The 26,420-nt window shown below is 44.8% G+C and overlaps 1 protein-coding gene across 1 annotated transcript in view; it reads left to right on the forward strand.

Annotated features, from left to right (window-relative positions):
• Positions 1–8,761: 8,761 nt before the first annotated feature.
• Positions 8,762–26,420, forward strand: part of TRABD2B (TraB domain containing 2B) — a 266,523-nt gene continuing 248,864 nt past the window's right edge. Inside the window, exons 1-2 of the mRNA XM_039556122.1 lie at positions 8,762–9,068; positions 9,504–10,064. Of these exons, the coding sequence (XP_039412056.1) occupies positions 8,961–9,068; positions 9,504–10,064 (669 nt within the window). The 5' untranslated portion in view covers positions 8,762–8,960. The remainder of the gene's footprint in view (positions 9,069–9,503; positions 10,065–26,420) is intronic.

Below are 26,420 nucleotides of genomic sequence, written 5' to 3' on the forward strand. Positions count from 1 at the left end.
GTCCCATGTTTTTGGCCAGTGCCCAGGGGGATCCCTTCTCCTTTCCAGTTACTGAAAGATCAATGAATTGCTCTCTAAATGCTTCCAATGGGAACTCTCCAAAACACAGCAAATGGGATTTTTCACACTTTGACTAATGAAAGCTTGGCACATGGCATGACAAATAAAATCCTCGCTGCCAGCAGTACAGATATATATAAAATGATGTTTATTTCTACAAGGCTTGTGAATAAGCAAGACACTTTTCACCCATGAAAGGCAGTTTCTACGTGCATGTGTAAGTTATCAACAACAACAAAAAGTGCGACTGATGACCCCAATGAACATCATCCCAATGAGATTTAAATAGTCATAACTTTTTGCTTCTGAAAAGAAAGTCTCTCTTTTTACTTCACCCTACAAACTTCTAGGTTTATTGTGGCTATATTTCTCTGCTCTTGACAGAAATACAGACAGTTTCATGTTTAGAGACTAGTTATCATCACAGGGCTAGGCACATATAGAGAGAGATGCAACAAGAAGATGTGCTCAGAAAGCACAGTGCCTGCCAGATCTACTTCCACATGAAAACAAACCTAGTTTCCAACAAGAGGGGGGAGCTCATTCTGCTTGCCAAATTACGACATTTCTCTTATTTGATGCTTTTTCCCCTGCTTTCTCAGTGCTTTCCACATGATCAGTGCTAACAAGAGGAGAGACAAGTCTTAACTCCTCATGCAGGCAGACTAAAAGTAATTAGACACACACTGGGACCGACCAACGTGCACTGTAGACACACTTCCAAAACAGTTTTTTCTCTTTATCTGCTGAAAATGTTTGGAAAAGAGCACACTGAAAAAAGCCCTGAAAACAGTAACCTCTGTGATAAACTGATAATGGGATCCTACCACATAAATAAAAGATGACCGGGCCATAGCCTTCCAGTTCACAGCAAACTTGATATCCCTAGGACAGCTCAGCAGAGGAGCCCTTGTAGGCATTTCAGGGACTTGCCATAGTGTGAAATGCTTATTTTTTCTCAGGTCCAGAAGGATTGCTGGGACTATTTTAAATTTGTTTCTAAGAAACAACAGAAGAGCTTTATAGTTCTGCAATAATCAGAAGATATGTAAGAAGAGATAGGAAAGTTGTGATGTGCTTTAGCATCAGGTTTTATTCGAATAATTCTTCCCTACAGCTTATAATGGATATACACAGTGTGATTTCAGGGCAGGAGTAGCTTCAAAGTATGGTCTGAGTATCACAGATCCAAGCATGCACAGCTGGATCTCAAATGTATAAGCCACTTTGAGTTGCACATGAGGAAGGAAAGGGGAAGATTACTATGATCTGAAATGTCAAAGCTTCTTCCACATGATTAAGTGCATTTACATGTTCTACTCAAACCAACATAAGTTGTTTCCAGGCAACAGAAATGAGTAGGACTCCACACAAGGTATGTGGGTGTACAACATAGACATGCACTGCTCCTCACCTCAGACTTCCTAAAAACAGGACAAAATCGTGATTTGGACAGGGAACTGGCAGTGTTACAAGAAAAATATAGGAATTGAAAAAGCTCCCTATCATTTTCCTCCTGGGGGAGAGGACAGGGGATACAGCATAGAGATGGGTAGGATTCCCTTCTGATAACCACAACCAGATTTCTCACAAAAGGAGGCAGCCAGATTTCTCCTGCAGCAGGTGCCCTAGAAGGCTGTGAGAGGGTAGCACATACTGGCAGCAGCATCCCCATAGCCCTTTTATCAGGAAACACTGTCACAGGCTGTGTTGAAATCTAGAGAGAAGACCATCCCTATGATGATCCTGCAAAAGCATTGCTGCAGTGCTGGCATGAACTTCGAGCCTCAGGGTCTCTCAGCACCACTAGCACTAAAGCAGAGTTCTCCTCCTTAGTCTTACTCAGAAGTATTTATAACTTTGTAGGCAAATCTGTTATTCATCCTTTTTAAGGGACTCAGGATGACTTGGAAGGTCTCACTGAGTATTTGCATACCTGTCCAGAGGAGCAACAGCTTTGTGCTGGACCACTATTAAAAAGCAGTAACCAAAAGAATGCACGGCACAGGATGGATGAAATTAAGTCAGTGGCTATTACAGAGTGCTACCCCCAGCCTCCACTCCTAAGTGAGATGCACATCCGGTTGGAATAGTGGCAGTCCACCTGACCCAGCTCTGGTCAGGCTAGATGAGATCCCTTCTAAATCTACTTGTCTGAGATTCATGAAACCCAATATACACACTCAGATGGCATTCTGAGATTAGGGAAGTTCAGATCCTGACCAATTTCTATTGTTAAGCTCACAAAACACTGTGATAAATAATGGAAAACGCTTCAGCTGCTATTTATTTGGGGTACTTTTACCATGTGACATCAGAAAATATTCCATGGTGGAATTTATTAACATAAAAATGGACCTGGTGAGACTTTGTGATCTATTAAACTTCCAGCTAACTAGACTTTTGTTTATCCAATAGACAGATGGTGTTTTTCTGAACTGGTTATGTTCATTCACAGCACTGAAGTGGTTACTGGAAAAAAGGACCACGAGTTTAATAAGGAGCAGGCCCACACACACACAACAAATGTGAGCCATATTCTACCAGCTCCAAAAGAAAAAAGCAGCAGTTTTTACACCAAATTACCAAAATATTGGCACATTTTGCATGTCTGTTATGTGTTCCAAGCCACTGGAATAGGAATGCTGTTAATAAATGAGCTACTTCAGACATATACACAACATTATTGCATTTGCTTGGAATATTCTGCTCCAGGTTAGGCCAAAGACACAGAGACTCCTCTTTCAGAAGTGCTGTCTTGGAGGGCCGGTTTAGCTGCCTTATAATAAAGACTCATCCCACTTAAAAAACCCTCTGAGGCTTCTCATTAATAAACACCAATGAACATAATGTGATACCCAGGTTGCATAAATCAATGGCAATCTAGAAACCAGGAAAAGAAAATAGAGTGAATGACAATAAAGAGTGGAGCATTTAGAGGACTCTTGAGCAGCTGAACTCCTAATAATTCTCCAAACACGAAAGAGGCTTCAACTGTTTATGAAATTAAGTGGAGCTTCTGGAACTGCACACTGAACTATGCTGAACAGGAAGAAATCTCTTTGCTTATTAAGCCTCAAGGAGATAATCTATTGTGCTATGGAAACAGCTACAGCCTTTTCTATGCAGCAGGGAGATTACTTCTGTTCAGGTGGATGAGCTGCTTTCAGATCTTTTTTTTCACTCTGATTTAATATGCTTTAGGAATGGAACAGTAATGTTCTGCTTAAGGTGCAGACAGAAGATCTTGAAAAGACAGGATCCACCACACTTGTGGTAGGACATCAGAGAAGGACAGGCTTCTGCCTCCATGGGCTAAAATTCAGAATATTTTTGAGACGATGGGAAAGAGAACTGAAAAGCATGTAAGGGAGCATTAACAGTACTGACCTATCCCATGATCTTGTGTGTGTGTATGCATAGATATATAGATATATAGATATAGATATATAGATAAATAGATGTGTGTGTGTGCATGAATGCAGTAATATATACAAATACACACACACAGAGCTACATACACCTTCTTAGAGGTGTGCATAGGTAATATTATATACATACACAAGTGCAGACTAAACTTTATACAGAGGCAGAATGCATTCCAGAGTCTGACACTGGGAAAGTTTTTCTTCAGCTATTTACACGCCTAGTCTCAGGCAGGATGTGGTCTGTCATTGCAGAGGCCACAGCACAAGGTGAGACTTTGCAAAATGTAATACAAGCTATTAATGCTGGTTGGTCTGCAAAATTCATACCTCGTTCTTAGGAGGGAGGATGTCACGGTTGAGAAGGGATTTTCTTCAAGAACTAGATTGGTTGTTTTTGCTACACTGAGACCAAAGACACTGAATTGGACACAGGAGGACAAACAGGCAAGGAACTACAAGACTGACTACAGTGGCTACATTGTATTGCTTGCAACACACATGAAAAAAAAAGATGTGAAACATTAAAACAGTGGTGATAATTCAGCAGTTTCAACGTGACAGCCTTAAGTAGTGGAAGCTTGTTCCTCTGACAACTGCATGTTTCAAATCATGAATTGCATGACTGAGCAATGATGTTTTATGTGACTACAACATCAAAATCAATCTTCTGCAGGAAAATGTATTTGCCCGACATATCACAGCACAGGTGTCACAGCAAATAACAAGTCATGGCATGACAGCTAGCGGCGCAACTGCTTTAGGCTTCACACTTTTTTGAGTCCAGGGAAGCTACAGAGAATGCCACCTGTGTATAAGAATAAAGAAATCTAATTAGCATCTTTAATTGGATTTCAGCAGCATGATCTAATATTGAAATTAACCATGCTCAGAGTGGTTGGACCAGAGACCTCAGGAAGTTCCTTCCAATCTAAATTGTTCTGTGATCTGCAGCATACAAGAAGATTGAATCTCATCTGCCATCTCTGGAAGAAGACACTTCCAGCTTCATTCATGGAAGAAGGAAAAGCTGGGTTCTTACTCTTCCAGTTTTGACACAGGACAGGTTTGGGGAGAGTCACTGGCCAGCAGAGCTCCTTGTTGCAGGAAGGTTGTGAGAAATGCACAGACTGAAATCTACTGGGTGCCTTCAAAAGAAAAGTACACCATGGTGGAGACAGGGAAATACTGATACATCACAGGCCAACAATATGGTGTGTTTCCTGTGAGGAAAGTGAATGGAGAGGAGCATCTTCTTTAAAAAAAATGTTACGCTTCCCTGCATGCAAATACTGATCCCTCTCACGCTGTTTTCTCTCAAATCTAATCATCTTCTTTACCTGTTGGAAACTCACTGTAATTACAAGTTCCAATGCAAGCTTCTCATTAACAAAGAAATTTACCCTCTATTCCATGGGGGTTTGTTTTGTGTCATTAAAGATACTGTTAAAGCCTCCACAAATATTTTTTATACCCACACGAACTCCTTATTGAATCTGGCTGTCTTTGCGTCCTGTTTTAGCACAACTCCCTTGGTAAGTTGTTGCCTCACTGCACCCCTAAAAGTGGTTGCCTTTAAGTGGTTGGTGAAATGATTAATATTTATTTAGTAAGGTTCTTTGAAAATGACACATGACATAAATAACAGCTAAAAACTATTTATTATGCTTCCACAAAAATAATACAGCTTTTGTAAGATTAAAAGCCAATTCCCTTATTAATTTTCTTAAAATTTGTTAAACCAAAATAACATAGCCTTCCCTTCGCAGCTTAGCCCTCTTATCTCTTCACAGTTTTTAACAGTCCGTATTTTCCATCTGATTACTTCTAAACACACTGTTATACTGCTTTTACAGCCTTGGGCTTTATTACAAAGCTTCTCTATTACTCCAGATAGGGACAAAACAGTAGCAGGTAGGGAGCAATACACATTTTCCAGAGATCAGCACCATTATTTAATGTTTTTGTAAATATTTACTTTAGAAGCAGGCTAAATGTTACTTAAGATTTGTTCTAAACTGCTGTGTTTAAAAGTAAAAAATCACAAGGACATATGGAACTCATCTGAAGGAGAAAAAAATGCTACAATTTCACAAAAGAATTAATTTCTTTACTGTTACCAAAGAGTTGCCTTCATAAAACTTGTGGCATGCTTTTGTATCTTAGGTGGAACATCATGACACACATCATGTGGTTTTGTGGTCTCCTCTGCCTACTGCCTGAAGCTCTGGCTGCAGTTTCCCCAACCTGACTGTCCCACCAAATCCGTACACACCCTCATCGTGCTCCCACTGGGATTTCTGTTCCTGTTCTGCTCTTTTTTTTTTCCCCCTTCTTCTTAGTCATCTTACCCACAAGCGGCATAAATCAAGGCGAGGCCGTGTTTTCAGAGCTAGACAGTTCTTGCAACATCAGGGCTGAGTTCAGGGAAACGGCTGGAAAACTTGCTATCCTCACACACACACACACACACACACACACACACACCTGCCTTTTGGCTCATGGAAGATGAGCACAGTGCCAAAGATGTTTGTTTATTCTTGCCCTGAGTGCTTTGATATGTACGCTATCGATGAGGGCAATCGCCTCCCTCACAGCACAGCACCCAGCTCCAAGCAGGGCCTCACATCCTCACAGACCTCCCAGGCGTCTTCTCCAGGGCATGAGACGCTGGGTCATGTCACTCCTGATGTCCATACCAGCCTCCTGACGAGGCCCCTCTGTTCTCTCACTGCTTTGGAAGGCATTTGGGAAGGAGCTAGAGAAAGGGTAGACCATGTCAAAGCAATTACGCCAGGCAAGTGCAGCCATGCCACTTAGGAAGTGGCACTTGCTGAATGCAAGGAGAGTTTGATCCAGCTGGAGCAAATGCAGTTCTGTGTTACAGTGTCAGGACAGCATCAAGCCTGTAGCTTTTAAAAGGTTTGTAGCAGCTTAGGGAAAAGCAACAGGATCCTGTGTTGTGACTCTACTTAGCCCTTGTCGTGTGGTATCTGCTGGGACATGGGCTGTACAACCTTTCCTGCTCTGGACCTTCATTTCAGGTGTTGTCACCAACAGTGACCCTGCATATTTGGGATGGGTGGGCTGAGAACGAGTGCTGAGGCACACTTGAGAGAAAGGTGGGGCTGCTGCAGAGAGAAAGATGGCGTGGGTACGTGAAGCCAGGCCCTGCCCTCCCGGTCCCTGTGCCATCACACCAGCAATGCCAGGGAAGCAAGCTGGTGGGGAGGCCATGTGAGAACTCACTGCCTACAAAGCAACACACACACACTGCTGCCACTCCCTATCCCAACAGCACGGAGCCACAGGTGACTCCAGGCCACCAGCACCAGTGTGGCCATAACTCGGTTGTCTCACTGGACCATCCTGTGCTGCAGCAATGGGACACCCTATGTGCTAAAAAAACTTCTGCCTCTCTGTCCTTCTCTATTTTTCCCTTATCTGAACCATATCTCTCAGGGTGGAACCAGAAAATGAAATATTTATTTGAAATATTAAAGAACTAGAAACACAATGAAGAAAAACCAGTCCCCTATTCCGCCTGATTTTTACCTGTCTGGGACATGTGGGAGGAGAGAGAAGAGGATGAGCGTCATCACTTAGAAAGGAGCTGCTGGTTCTGACACTGTGGTGAACTGCTCTTGCCAGGAGCAGTGTGCAGGGGTGCACACACAGTGGTTCCGAAGTGCCTCTCAGTAATCTGTGTGGCTGCTTTTGTCCATCAGTCACCACAGCAACTGGTGTCCCTCACAGACTCCACGGGGCTCTCAGGAAGCCACGTTTACATCCAAGTGGGCCTGAGTCTGTCACTGTCATTGGCAAAACTCTGCTGGCTCCACTCTGAGTTTTGCCAGAGCAAGCACCATGCATCATAATAGTAATGACTGTGTTTCATCACGTAAATTTTGGTAGTTTTGATCATTGTCAATACAGTGAGGAACTTCCCGGTTTTGGAAAGGGTTTGCAGTCAGGGAGGTGATGGGAAAGCCAGGATACAAATTGGCTCTGCTGCACACAGCAGGATGAGGGAGATACCCTGGGCTGGGCAGTGTCCTGCAAGGAGAATGGGCTATGTCCGGCACCCTGACTCCCATCCCTGCCCAGAATGGATCTGGAGATGCAGGAGTTCTTGCATCTGACGGTGACAGGCATTGTCAGCCTGTCCTCTGCTCTGAAACCCTTTAAACACACGGCAGGTGGTGTGAGTTGCAGCTGCTGAACTCAAATGCCTTCTGCAATGACCTCCAGAGAGGGTTCCAGACCCTCAGGGACCCTGGAAGTGCTCCCGTCGCCAAGAATCCCCTCAGGTCGAGTTGCTGAGGCTTTTCGGTCCAAGTGGAAGCTGGATCGCTAGCGATGCGTGTTTTAAACTACACAAGTTTCCCTCCTTCCACCCTCCCGTGAGGCTGAGGAGGCGGGGGTCCCGGTGAGGACAGCTGAGGTACGGGGTATGCTGCTGCCCGCGCCGTGCCCCTGTCCTCCACGCCGGGCGCGGAGGGGCCGAGGAAAGCCGGGCATGTCCTGACCGCGCGGGTCAGCGCAGCCGGCGAGAGCTGAGCGGGGGCGCCGCAGGGCATCCCCCGGGGAGCCGGCTGCCCTCGGTTCCTGCCCGTGACAAGCCCCGTCGGACTGACTCTGTCACATTTATTGAGTTTGGGGCTGTCGGAACTTCTCGGTTTCGCGCTGTTGGTGTTTAACGAGCGGGACGCGCCGCGCAGGTGCCGCGGGACGGGCGGGCGAGGGGGGAGCGCCGCCGCCCCTCAGCCGCGGCTGCCGCTGGGGCGCCATCGCCCCCTGGCGGCGGCCGCTGGCGGCGGGAGGCGCGGGCGGGCCCGGGCGGCTGCGCGGAACTTTCCGCCGGCGCGCGGGTCCGGCCTCCGGAGCGGGGAGCGCGGAGCGGGGCCGGGGTGCGGGGGCCGCCGCCACCCCGCCGAGCACCGCCCGCCTTTAGCAAGGCGCCGCGGGAGCCCTTTCTCGGCCGCCGAGTTAAAGAAAAAAAAGAAAGTCAAAAAATCTTGTTTTTAAACTTTTTTATTTTCTGGCTGCTCTCCCCCCCGCTCTCTCCCCCCCTCCGCCCCTCTCCTCCCAACCTCCTCCCGAAGCGGCGGGGCGGGAAGGAGCGTCTCCGGTCTGCAACACCAAAGCATGGCGGAGGCTGGCGATGAGAACCGTCCTCCCCAAAGCATCCAGCGCCTCTGACAAGCCCGGAGCCAGAGGGGGTGGGGGTGGGAAAGGGCGGGAGGGGGGAGAGCATGGGAGGGAGGGGGCGGCCAGTCCTTCCCCCTGCACTTGTCAGATGCAGATGGGACTGGCAAAGTTTGTTTGAATAAAAAAAAAAAAAAAAAAAAAAAAGGCTTAAAAAAAAAAAAGGGGGAAGAGCAGGAGAAGGGGGAGGGAAAAAAAAAAAAAAGATCCTAGAAATCCAAAAAGGCTCATCTGGGAAGGAGAGAGAGGAGACCGAGAGGAAGCGGGATGCAACTCAACCTGACGCTGATCTGCTTCGTCTTCGGGGGGTTCCTGCCCGACGCCGCGGCCCGGCGGGAGCAGATGGACACGGGGCAGTGCGACCTGCCCCGCTCGGTGAGCCGGGCCGGGCCGGGCCGGGGGCGCGCCGGCCCGCGGGGGATGCGCGCGTGTCCGCGGGGTGCGCGGGGGCCGCGGGGCGCGGGCGGGACGGGGGCGCGCGGAGGGACCCCCCGCCCCGCGCAGGGCGGACGCGCGCGGCCCCGCAGGTGTGGCGGCGCTGCCCCGCGGGTCCCCCGTGGAGGGGCCCGGGGCTGGAGCGGGGCCGGGGGATGCGGGGGCGAGCGGGGGGTCACGGCGGGACCCAACCCCACGCGGGCCTCATGGTACCCGTCGGCTTTGCTTACTGCGAGCCCGCGTGGGGCTTGTGCGAGGAGATGGAGAAGCGGGACCCCCGCTCCTCCTGCCCTGCGGGCAGCCCCGAGGGTGGCATCACTATTTCCTGCCCTTCTGCTCCTCCATCGCTGACCAGCCCCTCTATCTTCCCCGCAGCAAGGAGAGCTCAACTCTTTCCTCTGGACCATTCGCCGTGACCCCCCCGCCTATCTCTTCGGCACCATCCACGTGCCCTACACGCGAGTTTGGGACTTCATCCCTGACAACTCCAAGGCCGCCTTCCACGCCAGCTCCAGCGTCTACTTCGAGCTGGACCTCACGGACCCTTACACCATCTCGGGGCTGGCCAGCTGCCAGATGCTGCCCCACGGGGAGAACCTGCAGGACGTGCTGCCCCGGGAGTTGTACCGCCGCCTAAAACGCCACCTGGACTACATCAAGCTGATGCTGCCCCACTGGATGACCCCGGACCAGCGAGGCAAAGGGCTCTATGCCGACTACCTCTTCAACGCCATCGCCGGGAACTGGGAGCGCAAGAGGCCCGTCTGGGTGATGCTTATGGTAAACTCCTTGACGGAGACGGACATCCGCTCCAGAGGGGTGCCGGTGCTCGATCTCTACCTCGCCCAAGAGGCCGAGAGGATGAAGAAGAAGACGGGTGCGGTGGAACGGGTGGAGGAGCAGTGTCACCCACTGAACGGGCTCAACTTCTCCCAGGTAAGGAGGCTTCTGGGCCTCGTGTGTTATCCCAGGATGTGGGGGCCGTTCTCCTTGCACATTCATCAGTTGGTGGGGGTGAGCCCCAAGCCTGCTGCAGCGGGGTGGTCACTCATGGGCCTCAGCAGCTTTTGTGGTGGGCTGCCTGTTTGCTGTCACACTGACCAGTGCTGCCTGCAGAAACCCTGTGATGTGCGTGGCGAGCGCTGCACGTGGATCATGTGTATAATTTATTTGAAAGGCAAATGTCCAGGGTGTGAATGTGTGTGTCTGCTTGCTTGCCTCTTGTGAGGGAAATTTCCATGCTTCCTATCCTGTCCCGGAGCTGAGTAAAAAGTGCTTTTTTTGTTTGTTTGTTTTGAAGTAAAGCAGCTCTGTGGTACTTGTCAGGAAGAGGATGAAGCATGAACAATGAAAACAGAAATTTCGACATTGTTCAAATTGATTTAAGTACATGTAAACTGTCACTCGTCTTTATAGTGGTCACTCTGGGTCAAAACAAAGTGACTCATGTTGTCCTTGTACTGGGGGAAATTAAGTGTGCAATATGCATGGGTTTATTTCACTTTAGAACAGGTAAATTTCAGCAGAAAGAAAAAGACGTAGGCTAAGAAACAAAAGTTATTGGTGTAACTGGACTCCGGAATTCTTTCAGTGGATTTAGCTTTAAACAACCAAATACTAAGCCATGAGATCTATTTCATTTCAGTGGATTAATCAGGAACACAGTAACAGCTATTGACTTTGCTTTGTGGAACTGTTTATGTGAAATGAGATTTACTAGAAATTGAGGAAATGAATGTGTGTGGAAGAAAACAAATAATCCAGGGGAGATTTAAGGTGGTGTCAGTTACTGCTATGATATTTCATTTTTAACCTGCTTTTTGTCATTAGTTTTGGATCAGTCTATTTCCAGCCTTATTTTACTGTCCTCCTTTGACCAAAAAAATTCTTAGTGATGTGGGAATAAGGATTAAAGGACTGATCTTCAGTGTGATTAAAATGTCCTTAGAGTGCCTTCACCCCCTGCTCCCCTGAAGTCCGGTGGGAACTATTTTAAGGGGAAAAAGTCTGGCTTTCAGTAACATTTGGTTCATCCAGTATTTTAACTAGGAGTCTTTACATACAGCCTTCAGAGGAGATTGTTGCAAGCACTTTCGAATGAATTTTCTTGTTTATCAACAAAAATAATTAAAATAAAGCCCCTCAGGACCCTTGCATTAATTAACACACATCCAAACCAAGGAATTCGTTTTACACTGTTCTGTCTGAAAGGTTTAAGTGCCTATCCTCTCTGTTGAACCCCTTCTTTAAGGTGAGGTAAAAATAATTAACCATTGCAGACGTCCAATAGTGTTTAGTTGTATTAAGTTAAAAATGGCAGTGAGAATCAAGCACATGAAAGCACTTGGTTAAAAATGTACCACTTGGAAGCCTTTTAAATGTGAATCATGCTACATTTTTTTCTCTTTAGAGAGAGTGAGCAACAGAGAAAGGAAAAGGGACAGAGTACAAAACTCACTGCTGCTCTTACCATAATTGTGTTTCTCTCCAAGTTTTAAATAGAAACAAAAATTTCCCATTCATTTTGCTCCAAAAATAATCTGAAAAAGAACAGCAAAGGTATTACTGCTATTGGCAAGTAAAAGACAGTCATTTGTGCAAAACATTTGTGCTGTTTAAAAAAATGCATTCCATTTTAATTGTTAGAGAGAATTGACAAAGTTGCTGAAATAGATGTGTGTTCAGGAGGATTTTTTCCTAGATTGAAGCTTTTTCTGGGAACAGGGCCACCAGAACAACAGGAGACAAAATTAAACAAAACAAACCAGGTATTTATTTTCTTGCTTCCTCTAGATTTCATGCATCCTGACACCTGGCTAGTTGTTTAACAATAGTAATTTGTAATGTTATCACACCGTCTAGCAGTCCTACTGCTTGGTGTATTACTGTGCTAATTTAGTGGAGTGGATTACTATTGCAAGGTTTCACCTCCCAATTCCAGGTCTTGGAGCCTTCCTTAAGTAACACATAATTAAAACACACTAAAATGGAAATCAGAAATTGAGCAGCTTTTGTCTCGCGGGGTGTTTGCACAGTTTGATGAGAACATCTGTGATAAGTTACAGTCCCAAACCTGCTAAGGGCATCAGTGGTTTTTTACCTGTTTTCAGCATTACTATTACAGGAATACTGCACATTATTTCTGCATTCAGAATTCAGGTTTTAAGACTGTACTTTGCTGAATCATGTCAATGCTTTTGTTTCCCACGTCCCCAAAGTCCAGTATTTTTGCCCTAAGCAAATTAAAAAAAAAAGACAAAAAAAGCTTTTTTTCCCTAGTTCTTCCCCTCAAAGGCAGCTTTGTGCTACTGCAAATATTTAATCTGACTACATACACCAAATCTGTTAATCTGATACCGTGAGGAGGAGGAAATCTAGGAGTGGTCCCGGTGTGGTACTTGGTTTTGATCTGCTCTGAAAGAAAGTGGATACACTTGCATTTTTGACCAGGAACGATCTTTGAAACGTTCTGTGCGTGGCTTTGAAATGTTGATTGTCTTAGCTGGGTAAAAAGATTAGGGTGGCTCATATAATTAGCTGCTTCCTGGAGAGCCAGCTCCTGCAGGTAGAGCAGGGAGCATTGTTTTCTGTTGTAAACCCCGAAACTTTGTAGTTTGATGCTCTGCTCCCCCTGAAATCTCTGTGCAGTGTTTCCTGCTGCTTTGCCACATCACTCCCATCCTCCTGCTTCCCCTTGACTGGCCGCTCTCCTGCTTGGATCCCGGGGGGGGAATGTTATCCCACCTCCTGGGACTCTGGCAGCTGCTGGTCACTCAAAGTCCAGGCACTGGCTATGGTAGAGCTGGTTGTCAAGGTGTTGGAATCACAGCAGAAGGCTGTGTTGGGAGCCTGGATGCAGGGGAATTCATAGCAGGTTTGGGTCAGGTTGAAATTTCACTGCTCCTTGTATTTGAAGTTTCAGGGTTTTCATGGAAGGTGGGAACAGAAAGAGCTGAGGCAAGTGAAGAAGAGGAAGCAGACGAGTCTGTCTGACAGCACTGATATTTATGTAGAGAGTGGCCAGAAAAGGGCAAAATCAAGTTGGCCAGGACTGAGGACTGATGAGGGGCAGATGGCGTTCCAGGCCTTCTCGTGGAATCCTGGCAGAGGCCCTGCAGCCGTGACTGACTGTGAGCACTCCTCCATGTGCCCTCTGAGGGCCAGCTGGGGATAGGGCTAAGTTTTCTCTCTTCTTTGGGACCCTCATGTGGGTCAATGATGGGAAGCTCTCCCCAGGCTGTTGTTGGAGTAAGGAGAACTTTGATGGTGGCTCCTGCAGCTGCTCAGGTCTGTTGCATCCTCCCTGATGACCCAGGGCTGTCATGGGACCCCCATCACCCTGGAGTGATTGCAGTGTGTCCCCACTGAAGGTCTGTACCATCAGCAAGGGGAAGGTCTTACTCCTCTACCCAAACTCCTGTTCCCTGGGGAGGTGGGTGGCATCCCTTGCTTGTGTTTGATCCTGTTTCTCAGCAGGATCCCCAGTCCCAGACAGTGTTCATAGCCCTTCCTGTGCATTAGAACTAAAATCCCTCTCCCATCCCATCCCGAGCTTGCTCTCCTCAGGGACAGTCTGCATTCAGCTCATTGCAGATGCCCTGAATTCCAAGATTCATAGGGAAAATTTTGTGTCAGGGTCCAGCTTCATGCCAGCCTGTTGGTGGGGAAGCTGTGAGGCTGGTGGGGAGCTGCCAGCACCTCCTTTTCTCCCCCTTGGCTGTTTGGGAAGCCCCGACTCTGGTCTCCTCCAGCTGCTATCATTTCCGACTGCAGGGGGAGATGTTAAATATCAAACCAGTGTTGATTGGATCAGAGACCGCCTCAAAGAAAGAAACCTCAGACTGTGCCAGATTAAACTTCACACTTCACCATTCTCCCCCTTTCATTTCTTTGCCGCCTCATTCTCTGCACAAATAAACCTCATCTCCCCGCTTTCTACCAATGAGACAGCAATCATGGGGCAGGAATGACTTTGTTAACAAAATCAGCCTTCATTTCCCAGGTCCTGCTGTTCCATCAAACCCTAGGACATGGCAGCTTTGATTACTCTGGTGATAGGATTAGAGGGGGGAACAAGTGCTGGTTAATAAAAGGCCGATGGGTGGTCCATCATGTTTGGTCACTGACAGCTGTGCAGCCTCGAAGCTGGACCTTCAGTGGCAAAACAGTAATATACACAGTGATATACAGGCAGGGCCACATCCTGGACTCTCTGCTCAATCTGCCCTGTCTCCTTGAAAAACGAAACATTTCTGTGATCACAAAGCTGGGGTTCTCTAAGCTGACAGGACCAGTGTAACTGACTTCCAACAGAAATTTACTTGTTTGTTATAATGAAAGATCCGGGATCATAGTTTTCTAAACTGGATTAAAGGGTTCAGTTTCAGAGCTAGCTGACTTTTGATAGTCTGTATAGTTTATATGAAGGAGTAATACTGGTTTTTTTTTTTTTAATTTTTGAAATAAAAGTGGCTTTTGCATAGTAGAAATGGCACCTTCTTGCTTTTAGAGAATTTCAGGCTTCATGAAGAGAGCAGGAGTCATCAAAAACAGCATCACCTGTTTTGACTGCTGAATGTTTGTGAAAGAGATGTTGTTAAAGGGTTTGATTACACATAGCTATACATAGTGCACATAGTTTTCAGCTTGCTGGCTTTTGTTAAGCTATCACTCCCTTCACCCTCTTGTGCCCCAGGGTAAACAAATTCCCCCAGCAAAATTAACCTCAGGGTAGAAATTCATACAGCAGAAATAGAAATCCTTCCATTTAACTGCCTTTAAATACTAGTGGGAGCTGCTTTATGTCTTCACCAGGGGAACTGTTGAGGATGAAACTATGCAGGTATTAAAACTCCAGCAGTGGCAGTAACACCTGAAAGGATCAGCAGCTGACGTTTTATAGCTGTACCCACCTGTAGGTGTTGCTCTGCACAGCCAGTGACTGTGTGCTCCTGCCCCACAGCCCTTTGGAAGGCTCATCCAGGCATTTGGTGCCTATTAAGCAAGCAGCCAGTCACTAATGATGGCTTGAGGGGCAACTGGCAATTCATCTGCTGTATTTATTGTGTATATAACTGCCAGAAGTGTTTGTACAACAGGTCAGGTATGAGCCCTTCCTTTCCCTCTGATCCTTCACACCTCCCTTGGTAACATCCAAGCCCAAGGCAGGTGTACCTGCCTCCCACGAGTAGGTCTGGAGGATTCTGCTGGTTGATTTATTTGCAAAATTATGGGTGCTGCTTGTGACTGGTATTAGGCAGGAATTACATCTTTATAAGATGAGCCTTGAAAGGGAAGAATCCTCAGAAAACAGTCTGACACTCAAGGGAGTCCCTACTGTACCTGAGGCAGCTTAACATTACCAGTGTATAGAAGTCAAATAGCAGAACTGTGCCATTTTTTCTGTGTGTGTTTGCCACCTCGGAGCTGCTCACCCAGTAGGTGCAAAAGCCCCTGTTTGGTAAATGGTATTTTCACAGTGATTTGCAATATGTTTGTTATTTGCTGTCACTTTGTGATGCTGTTGCAGCAGCAGTCAGGATTCTCCTCCAGGCCCAGGGTGCTTTGCTTATAAACAGAATGAACCATTGACCTTAAAAACCTCAACTTCAAGTATAGTGCAGCCTACAGTCCTCAGAAAGTCTTTAACAGCCTCCCCTCAGCTCCCCAGTGAGTAGCAATCCACGTTATAAAGCCAGCCCACATCATTCGGGTGAGTCAGAGGTTCCTGGATTGCAAAGGCCAGAAATGATCTTAAGCAAGGGCACTCACTCACCTTGCACTCCTGCAGAGAGGAGATCAGTGGCAGGGCTCCTGGCAAAGCATATTTAGGGACTTCAGAGGGACATACTGTAAAATAACAGGTTTCCCCTGTGCTGGGCTTTGCACTGCAAACCCTTATTAATCTTTTCACTGTCATTAGGAGTTGATGAGACAGGTAAAAGGCAGAAGAAATCACAGTGTTACTGATTGAGCCATGTGAACTTGGTGTGATTTCTTTCATCTTTTGGTCCTGTTAGTGAGGTTCCCTGCCTACTTGGATGAAACTTACAGCTTACAGTTGTAAGCTGAGTTCCCCAGAGCACAGTGTTTAGGTTGTAGCACAAAAATCTCAAAAAGAGATTTTCAGCAATGACTGGTGTTTAGAAACTTCACTGTTTTTAACTTTCAAGGGTCAATGTTAAAAGAGCCCCATTTTGCAGGGAAACTTATCTGCCTGGTGTTCTCACACTTCACCAAATCCCTCTTCCAAGCAGACAACCAGTACAAATGCTTGATGGCCACTATCCTTTAAATCTGCAGAAGGCACTGTGGGTTGATGACAAAATTTCAGTATCTTTGTGAAGCTCTCAAATTGTTTCTAGGTTGTAATTACGAAGACATTTATTTCTGAACATTGCAGCAATTTGTGAACTTAATACTCTTTCTGTAACCCAAAGAAAGACCATTACAGTTTCCAGCTTGGTTGAGACACCAGAAATTAAACTGGTGCCTGCAGAGCTTAAAACTGCAGATACCAGTGTTTGAACTTAATACCTCAGTTCTTGGCTGGGATTGGAGCAAGACTATGTTCTCTAGGGAGCGGGAGCAGACATGCGACTAAACTGTAAGCTGGTTGTATCCATCACAACAGCTGGTAGTTATGGTGTCTCCATGGATTTGCTTTTTCTGGTCCTCAAGCTACCTTGTATTATTGTTACTGTTTATTGGATCTAATTGATATTTAAAGGCACAGAGAATAAAAGGTGACCTGTTTAATACCTGTCAGAAGCTCAAGCAGGAATTCACACTCATGTTCGCTGCTTTTATCACTAACTTATTCCAACAGTAGTCCTTCATATTTGGATTTCCAATATTTTAGAGCTTCTGGTGCAAGTCATTTCAGAACTTCTAGCACAATATAAATGAAGGTTGGTAAAAACTGTAAATTAAAACCATGTGCTCAGCATTTTGAAATGGATATTGTATGACTTGAGTAGGCTCATTAGCAAAATTATTTTTAGTTTGAATGAGATCAAAGGCCCAAGATTTTCCACTCTGAGGGTCATTTAGTATAGTCCTGGACGCCCCATTTCTCATCATGCATAGACTCCCATAGGCCAGTTATACCTGAAGAAATCATCATCCCTGAAATACTGTAATTAGATTTATTATCAGTGGACCACTGCTGATCACCTCTGTCCAGGCACTGCAACAACACTGAGGGGTTGAAGAGTCTTGCAGATGTCAAAAGCGATTCTTCAAAATCAGGATTGCAGCCCATGCTGGTGGGTAGCAGTGTTAGAAGCGAAAGACCAAATCTTGTGTGTTGTACCCATTCCAGAGTGTCCCTTGAAGCCAGGGGTAACACTGAACCATTCCCAGAAACTCCAAGTAGCACACAAAGAAAGGATTGTAAAAAAAGAAGAGGAAACTATTCTGATTTCTTCTTTTCCTAGGCTCAGATAGTGTGGAAGTTACAAAGCCTTCCACATGAATTCCAGTCCAGAGGTTCTTCATACTTGGGTGTCCCTGCAAAACAGGAGTTAGCTAAGATGGGGCGAAAAGCTGGGAATTAGCAGTGGGTTAGCTCTATCAACATAATTAAGAAAATAGCAGTAAATGCTTTATGTTTTCCCCAGATTTAATTAAACTTGCTGCTTGTACCCTAACTCTTGTGTTGGGGCACCTGTTGGGAGACACAGATATCTCCAATACATAAAACAGAGAAGAAGCTGCCTTCATAGAGCAAAGCAATATTCATCAGACTCCCTTAGTGTGCCAAGGAATGAGTAAAAGGAAACAAATCTTGCAGTTTTCTAACCTCTTTCCATTTTAATAAAAGTCAAGTTACGAGGAACACAGGGAAAGTATTTCTTTCAAGTAGGTGGTTCTGTGTCTTGAAAGTATCCCCTCAATATTTTAGAGACTGTACTAAATCCAAGGTCTCCATTAGGCTTCCTCACTTTTGTTAACAATCACCATGAAGACTGATTATTCTCTGTACGCTTTCTGCCACTGCACAAATTTAGCTTTCCTTTGATTTCTTGCAGCCTTTTCCTATTACAGGTGACAGCATAATAGTGATGGGGAATATTTATTTAAATGTGAGACCAAATGCTCACAGTGCAGGAGTTTGCAGAGTCAGCAGAGGGGGAGAGGGCAAAAGCGTGATTTGCCCAAATTTTTGAAGGTCTTTGTATTCCTGGCATGTGACTAATTCACGGTTTTAGAAATGATCATTGAGATAAATGTTATTCCAGAAAGAAGTGTGATGGGACCCCCAATGTGTCTCATTGGTTCTCAAGTACTGGTAAAATCATCATAGCACTATTAATTGTGAAAGTGCTAAGCCATACACCATGAGAGGAACTGGTCCTGACATACTGGGAGTCAAATGGGATCATAAGTTGTGGTTTGCTTTCAAGCTGAGGTAATTCTTTATTTTTGCGATATCACAGATGCAGGAGAGGTGCAAGTATGCTAAAGGGCCTAAACATAACTGTTTTTATAAGAGTTAATGATACAAAAAGCCCTTCTTTTTCATAATGAATTTCCTGATTAATACAGGAAAAAGCTAGAAAGAACATTCTCAGAAAAGCTCATTATTTGCCTGCTGGAGAAGGTAACTCACACCCAGAATTGAACAAAGTCAAGTTTCTAATACAAAGGTACGGCCAAACCAATTCTTACATGGCTTAGCCTTTGAACAACTGGGATGCAGTTCAGCTCCTTAGCATTTCTCCTTTCCATTTACAGAATAGCAGCAAGAAAATACCTCATCAGTCCATGAGACCAGGTTATACTATCCTGAAATAATCCAGGTGTTTTGGTGGCAAGATGAAGTTCAGAGGCTTTGCAGGCATGAAACACTGTCCAGCTTTATAGATCAGCTTGTCCCTGTCTGCAGACTGGCACTGACCAGCTTTTTACCCAGCTAATTGTGTGAGGCCAGAGAAGATTTTCTGTATTAACTTGAGTGGCTTGGCTGTGAAATGAGACATACTGTACAGTATATAACTCAAGCTCGTTTTCAAAGGCATTTTTGTTGAAGCTGGGTATCCAGAGAGATCTGAGCCTTTAACCTGTAGTCATCTGAAACACACTCTAGAAACTTCGTAGTTTAAGGTCAGCATTTGAACTGGTTCATGTTCCAGTAATGGAATAGTGCATGCTTAAAAAAAATATTCAATTTATATCTAAATGTATAAAGGTGGGTTTTTCTTCCTGAAAGTGAAACTGACTGTTCTGAGCACTTGCTGTGTGTTAACTATGGCTGGATAAGCTTCGAACAGATGTACCCTGTAGGGGCTTCAGCAAATCATGGAAGTGGAGAGAAAGCATCATTGATGCATTTGTACATTCTCAAAGCTGGAAGTATTAGTTGTTGGGAAGCACTTGTAGTAGTAGCCTTCTCTATTTTAGGAAGTACAAAGAGCTACAGTCTCCCAAAAGGTGTCGTATTTTGGCATATTTTGGATGGGTTTTGTCATTACTGACAAAGAGATCCCAGTGGAAGATATTCCTAAGAATGCAAAACACAATCACTAAACTCACACAAGATCCCTTATCACACTCTCTCTAAAGTTGTTGCAGATTCATTTGAATTACATTGGAAAGATTTATCTCTTATTAATGGAGCGCTCTTCATTTTTTAAAATTTAGTTGTGCAACACATCAAATAACAATGTCATAACACATCATAAATCAGTTTGTTCACTGAAGGATTCCACATGAGTTAATCTAACATCCTGGACACAGTTCATGAGCAGTTAATTTTAGCATTTCTCTTTGATACATATCAGTTAAGGCAAAGCAACTCCAGCCATTATGGAGTAGAGTCAAAACTGGTTAACGGCAAAGCAAGTACAGACAAAGATTGTTCATAGATAAAGCCTTTGGCAGATCATTCAAGGGATCTTTGCTTTATATATAGAACAACTGTAGCTCTAATACCAGCGGTGCAGACACTTTGGGACAAGGAGAAAATACACACACACACATACACACCAAACCACGGAAGAAAACCACACACACCACTTGGTACTTGAGTCTAACAAGAAAGTCAAGCTAGAGTTCACCAACTCTGACGTAGTTACCAAAAAGCTCCGTGGCAGGCAATGAGATGGAAAGAAACACCCCCAAAAAAGCATTCAGGAATTATTCCCATTGCCAGTGTGGGAGAAACTGAGAATGTTTGATTTGAAACACAGAGTCACCTAGTGGCCTGCCAAATGCCATTTATCTCAAGGTCACGCAATGTAAATAACCCAAGGGTTAGCTCCAAAGCAGGAGGTAGCTAAACAAGAGTACGGCAAGGTATTCCTCTCTCTTCCTTGTGGATGTTTGGCATGCTACTGACAAGATTTTGAGGCCTGGCACTCCTGACGAGTCTGGTATATTAAGAGCAGTAAAACACACCAAAAAGCAGAGAATAGCAGCTAAATGTAGCATCATGGAAGGGACCATGGTTTGAGACCTAGCCACTAAGCTGTTGTGCATTTTCTGCAAGAATTAATCAGGGACACTAATCAGAAGGGAGAACTTAAGCAGAAAAAAAAGTTCTCTTGGATGCTTAAGTCTGAAAAGACTGATCCCTGTTACACAGTAGGGACAACCAATGTTTATTTACTGTTCGGCTGGATGGTTGCATGAATTCTTCTGTTCTTCTAAAACATGAAGTATCACAACCTTTGTACACTTTTTAAGAGAACAACAAGTTTAGCAACTGTCACATCAATAATCCATCACTATCAGTCAGGGAAGGAAGAGGTGTGTTTTCCTGAGAGTGCTTAGACCTGAGGGTATAGCTTGGAATATTACCATGGGAGATTCCCGAAACACTTGGCACCTGTTCTTCTGTTCTCTGGGGCAAAGCTCAGTGTAGTTCCCGTTAAAACAAATCAAACAAGTTGGCAATCCTTGTATTGGGAACCCAAAACTGCATCTCTTGAAACTGGGCAAGTTGTCTTTCCTCCTGGTTTATGCAGAAAGGAATTTCATGTAGACAAATTTATTCAGGGAATGAGAGAGAAAAGAAATGTTAGTCAATATTCTTCTAATTTATTTGTGATTTTGTTAGGCTAAAAAACCAGACTGAGTAGAGTTACTTGTGATTTCATGTTGAATTTTTGATGCCATTGAAACAAGTGAACTAAACTCACTAAGTCAGAAGGAGAGTTTCAAACTAAAAGTGTTTCAATTCAGCCAGCACCACTTGAGGGTCACTCTCCAGAGTCCTGCATATCTGTATGGCCTGAGCACCATTCCATCAAAACAGCAGGGAAGCAAGCTGGGCACCTGGATAAGGAACCCTGAGTCTTTGTATACACAACATGGACAATTTTATACCTGTAGGCCTTATGTAACGTGTTGGAAACTGAGGCATGACTTCAGAGGCTAAAATATCCCAAATGCATTACCACATCTGGGGCTAAGACTATGATTTTTCCATCTATAAATTTCTCTTACACCTTTAAACTTATTTAGTACTCATAGAAAAAGAAATATTTGTATGCCCAGGGGCTAGAGTTGATGAGATGGTGATGTGAAGGGGACATCTGGAGAAGTCCAGGCTGTTTGTGAACTTCAGGACCTACAGCTCTTTGGGCAAGGGATTGTGGGACGCATCTTCATCCCGTGGTGAATAGAGTGACTCCACCCCTCTTTGCTATTTTAGCTCCTAATGGAACTGATTTTCTCAAATGCAAATGATCTTGAAAAACGGCAGAGAGCATAGACTTGCATCATTAGCAATGAACCAAGGGCTTGTGTGTTGCAACAACCTTTGTTGAGGGATTATTGTGTTGAAAATCCACTGATTGTGGCACAGGCTGGAGAACTCAGCAGTTCCACTTTACATGTCCTGCCATCATTCAACAGGCAGACCCTGTAGCTAGACATCGCAGCAGGGCAGCCAGTTGGCTTCTCCCGACCTCCTTAGGTTTCCAGATGTCATAACAAAATGAGAGAGAGAGACTTAGCCATCTTCCATGTGTTTACGCTGGAGCTGCTAGGCAGAGACCAAGCCACAACACTGCACAGCTTTTCAAAAAGGACTTAATAGGCCTCTCTGTAAACAGATCTAAATATTTGCTCCAGTGACATTTATCGCATCACACGTCTGGCGCGAGTGTTTCGTCCTTGTTTTGCTTGCATGTTTGGATTCTCTTATAAACATTAATGAAGTGCTTGAATACAAATGAATAATCCTCCCCCTTTCTTCCCACCCTGGAGGGGAGGGGAATGGGAGGGCATGAAGTAATAATAGTTCAACCTTCGACCCGTAATTGCTTGGTACATTTTGATGACAGTTTTCTTTCTCACGTACTTTAAAAGACTTTATTCGGCGTGTACATCTATGCAGAAGGCATTGCACCTTTCTTCAAAGGCAGCTGCAGCTGGAGTTGGAGTGGGGGGCACTTAGCAGGCAGCACTGTGTCATTTGATGTTTGAATAGTCGTAGCAAGTTGACTTGCTGCTGGGTTCCCAGCAGGCTGCCAGAATTCTGCCCCATCTACAAGGCTTTTAACAGAGGATATATTTAATATATTCTTTCCTAGGTGTCTGCTGTTGAGCTGGGCAGAATAATGGGCCTGAAGCACCTCAAATCTAACTCCATTTGACAGTTCATCTACCTCTTGCTGGAGAACTGGGATCATTCAATAGATGTTTTCCAATTACCTGCAGTTTCAATATGACTGGAGACAATGTGTTTCCATATAGCCCCTTTTCTCAATTTCTTTATGGAGGCGTTAGAAAGTGGTTGTCTTGGTCTTGCTTTTGATTTTGTCACTAAAGGAGAAGGAGAGTGTGGGGTAAGGAAAGCCTGACCAAATCTTGTTTCCATAGGTGGTTTCTGTGGACATAACCTTTAGGAGATTATTCTGTTGTCTAGGATATGAGAACATAAACCAAATGTATTAGAAGCCTGTTTCCTGATCCTAAGAGGGGTGAAGTTGTGAAACAGATCAAGGCATCATCCCTGAGCCTGTTCCAGCCTGAGAAAACATTGAGTATCTCATTCCTGTGTGGGAGCAGTTACATTACTGCTCTTTTTTCCCTGTGCAGTTCAAAATGTCACAATGTCTTCCATGCACAATGAATTACCATCATCTCCTGCCAGGTGGGACAGTGCTTTGCTCAAGACCTTGCTAAGCATCTTTAGTTTCTGCAGCTGGGCTTGTAGGAGCAGTGGTTTGGCTTGCTTGGAAGCCAGTAATAAAAGAAATTTCCTTTTAGTCAAGAGGGGCTCTTCAGAAATTCCCTGAACTCATGCAACTAAGCTCTCAGTTCGTTGTTAAGAGCAAAACTGCTGCATTTAAGCTGTGGGACATAAAAGAAGTAATCAATATTCAGAAAGTAATCAAAAGTTCATTCTTCAAAAGGTCTTTAAGAGAAAGATCATCCTGTACAAGGCATCTGCAGGTTTGTTGTGTGCAATACTACTAAGTGCAAAGGATTTATGTCCCAATAGTCAGGCTTTGGGAGGTCAAGACTAATACCCAAGAGGGAAAAAATGCATGTGTTTCCTTCATCTGAGTGATTAGGTATAAAATGGGTTAAAAATTAATACTGTCTTTGGTTCAGCTTGTATATGAAACCATTCAGTCTGCACGTACTTGAGTACTATTGGAAAGTGCCTGTCAACTCCGTTAATTATCAAATTGCTTATTCAGTCTATGCATTCCTTGCATAAATCCATATCAACTTTGCCTCTTGTAACAGTGTTTGTTTATATGAGCCGGAACTCTCAATCCTGAGCAGTCTGAAATGCCTCTCGAAAGAATTTCTTCGTCTGCACCTACAGGGACCCAGGCTAATTGCTATTCAGAGGATGCTCTGTGGGCTGCTTTTTCGGTGAGGAGCTGGGAATCACAAAATTGTCTGGAAAGGTGTTCTCTTGTCACTTCTGTCCATGTTGATAGATCAGATAGAAGAGACTAAAATCGTTACAGTTCTCAGCAGCTGTGAAGTCCACACTGGAAAAAAAACCAAAAACCTTGGAGAAAGGGATAGAAAAAAGAATTTGCTGATATTTTTGTTATCCTCTGCCTGATGTGCCAATACTAATGGAGGCTTTTTTTTTTAACTGACTATAGTCCAGTGCATTCCTGTGTCCCCGTCGCTCAAGCATTGTGCCTTTTGCTCATTTGTTGGAACACAAACATGGAAGTGTATTTGGAACTAGCTGGAGCGTTAAAAAACCAAAATTAAGGCAAGCTGCCAGATCAGAATCTAATACACAACATATGTTTACAGGGTTATAGTCTCTTGCCATGCTGGCTTTAACAGCACTCCAGTGTGAAGTAGAGTTAATGCCTTCCAAGACCTTTTATCATCCATCGTGCTTATCAAAACAGTAAAAATACTGGTTTTATTTCATCAAATGTGCCTTTCCTCTTGTCTGAAGCCCTTTGATTTCCCCACCACATTTGGGATCAATGGAAGAGTATGTCCTTGGTATTGTTTGTCCAGTTCTCCTCCTCTTCACAAGAGCTTATCTGCCTCAGGGGTGACCAGGTTCATCCACCAGTTTGGCAGGCAGCCCTGAACAGGACCCTTGGTTTGAGAGAAGACAGTAACGTTGAGCCCCACGTGCCTTGTGCATTTGTTGGGTAACTTATGACACTTTATGAAGAGTGAAAGGTTGTCCGAGTGTTAAACACAGGGGATTGAAGTGAACAAGGTGTTCTAAGCTATCTTGGGCTACCTGAGCTTGTCCAAATGGAAGTGGTGCCGTTGGTTCACATGTGTTTGCTCAAACTTCAGCCCTTTCTTGGGAGCCTTCTGCACTAGGCAGAGGTTGGCATTTGGTGTGGCCAGTGGGCCCCACTGAGGCTCTGTGGTTCCTTTTGGGCTGTGCCTTACACTCTGCTGGTGTCTCTCATCCCATGGTGCCTCTACTAGATCTATGGGACCATTGCCACTGGAATCTGCTGCAGTGCAGAGCAGCCAGTTCACGGCAAGGACTCGAGTGACAATTCATCATGTAGGAGTGGGGTGCAATGGACAAACGCTGCAAGGCAGAGGGAATGGAAAACAGGGACAGTTGTGCCAGACTCCTGTCACCTCCTGTGGCTGCTCTGCCCAGTGTGCAGTACACACTGCAGAGCTCCTACAGCAGCAGCTGGATGCAGCCTGGAGTATGCAGAGTTCGGGGAGATTAAACTTGGAAGTGTCTGAAAATGCTGTGGGATGGGACAAAGCCGTGGTGGGTATATGAGGCTCTGAAATAGCAGCAGCCCCTCACTATTTCTTCTGCTCATTCTCCAGATGTGGGATATACCTATCCATGATCCATAAAGCATTCTAGGCCAGCTGGATTCCATGGGCTCTATGTGCACTATTCCAAGCTTATCAGGCGAGCTCTGTTAGCAGGAAGCAAGAATTTTCTGGGGCCTCAGAGACAATCCTGACGTGGCCTTTCGTGTTTCAGTTCTCTGCGTGCAAGATGGGCAAGATATTAGAGCTATTTATTTTTGGAAAATGCTTTTTTTTTTTTTTTTTTAACAGAAACAGTGCTCATGTAATTTTTTTTTATTTGAGGAAGAAAACGTTCCTTGAAATGTCTCAATTTCAAATTTAAAGTGAAGTTAGAAAAACCCATGAGTCTCATCAGCAAAAGAACAATCTGGTGAGTGACCCAAATGGAAATTTTTGTGCTACTAGTGCGTAACAGCACATTGAAGATAAAAAAGGCTGAATTTGTAACTTTTTTATTGAGATATTATTATTTTTCTCTTCTGAGCTGCAGATAGCAACAGAGGTGGAAATCTTGTAGCAGCTTTGGATGAATTTGCCAAGGGAGAAGAAACTCTTCCTGTGCCCTCTTGGTGGGAGCTCTCTAACACAGCTCCACGATGACTGACTGGCAGGTTGTTTGAGATAGGGTGACTTTACCTCTGTAGAATAAGGAAACTTCTTTACAGACATCAGGAAAGTAATAATGCTTTACAGCTTACTTAATGTGCCATTTCACCTGATTTGCAGCAGGTCAGGTCTCTGCTCACATCAGTAGTGTCATGCTGTGCAGTCATTGAAGTTCTTGAAGTACAGCTGAATGACATGGGAGGCAGGACATGGCAGTTTCACCTCAACATTTCATCAAGGAGGTCTCTCTTGGATTGTCTTAGCTTGAAGTTCATTTCAGAAATAAGAATCATGTACATGGAAGCCACATGTAGTATAAATACTGGCCTTGCATTTCTTGCAGCTCCAGGCTTCATTCTTTGTAGCTCAGATGACCCACATCTCACCAGACAACCAACTTACCCTTTCACTTGAAGACACAGATAGAAGAGGCTGTCATGG

The sequence above is a fragment of the Corvus cornix genome, chromosome 8, assembly GCF_000738735.6.
Source record: "Corvus cornix cornix isolate S_Up_H32 chromosome 8, ASM73873v5, whole genome shotgun sequence".
Lineage (NCBI taxonomy): Eukaryota > Metazoa > Chordata > Aves > Passeriformes > Corvidae > Corvus > Corvus cornix.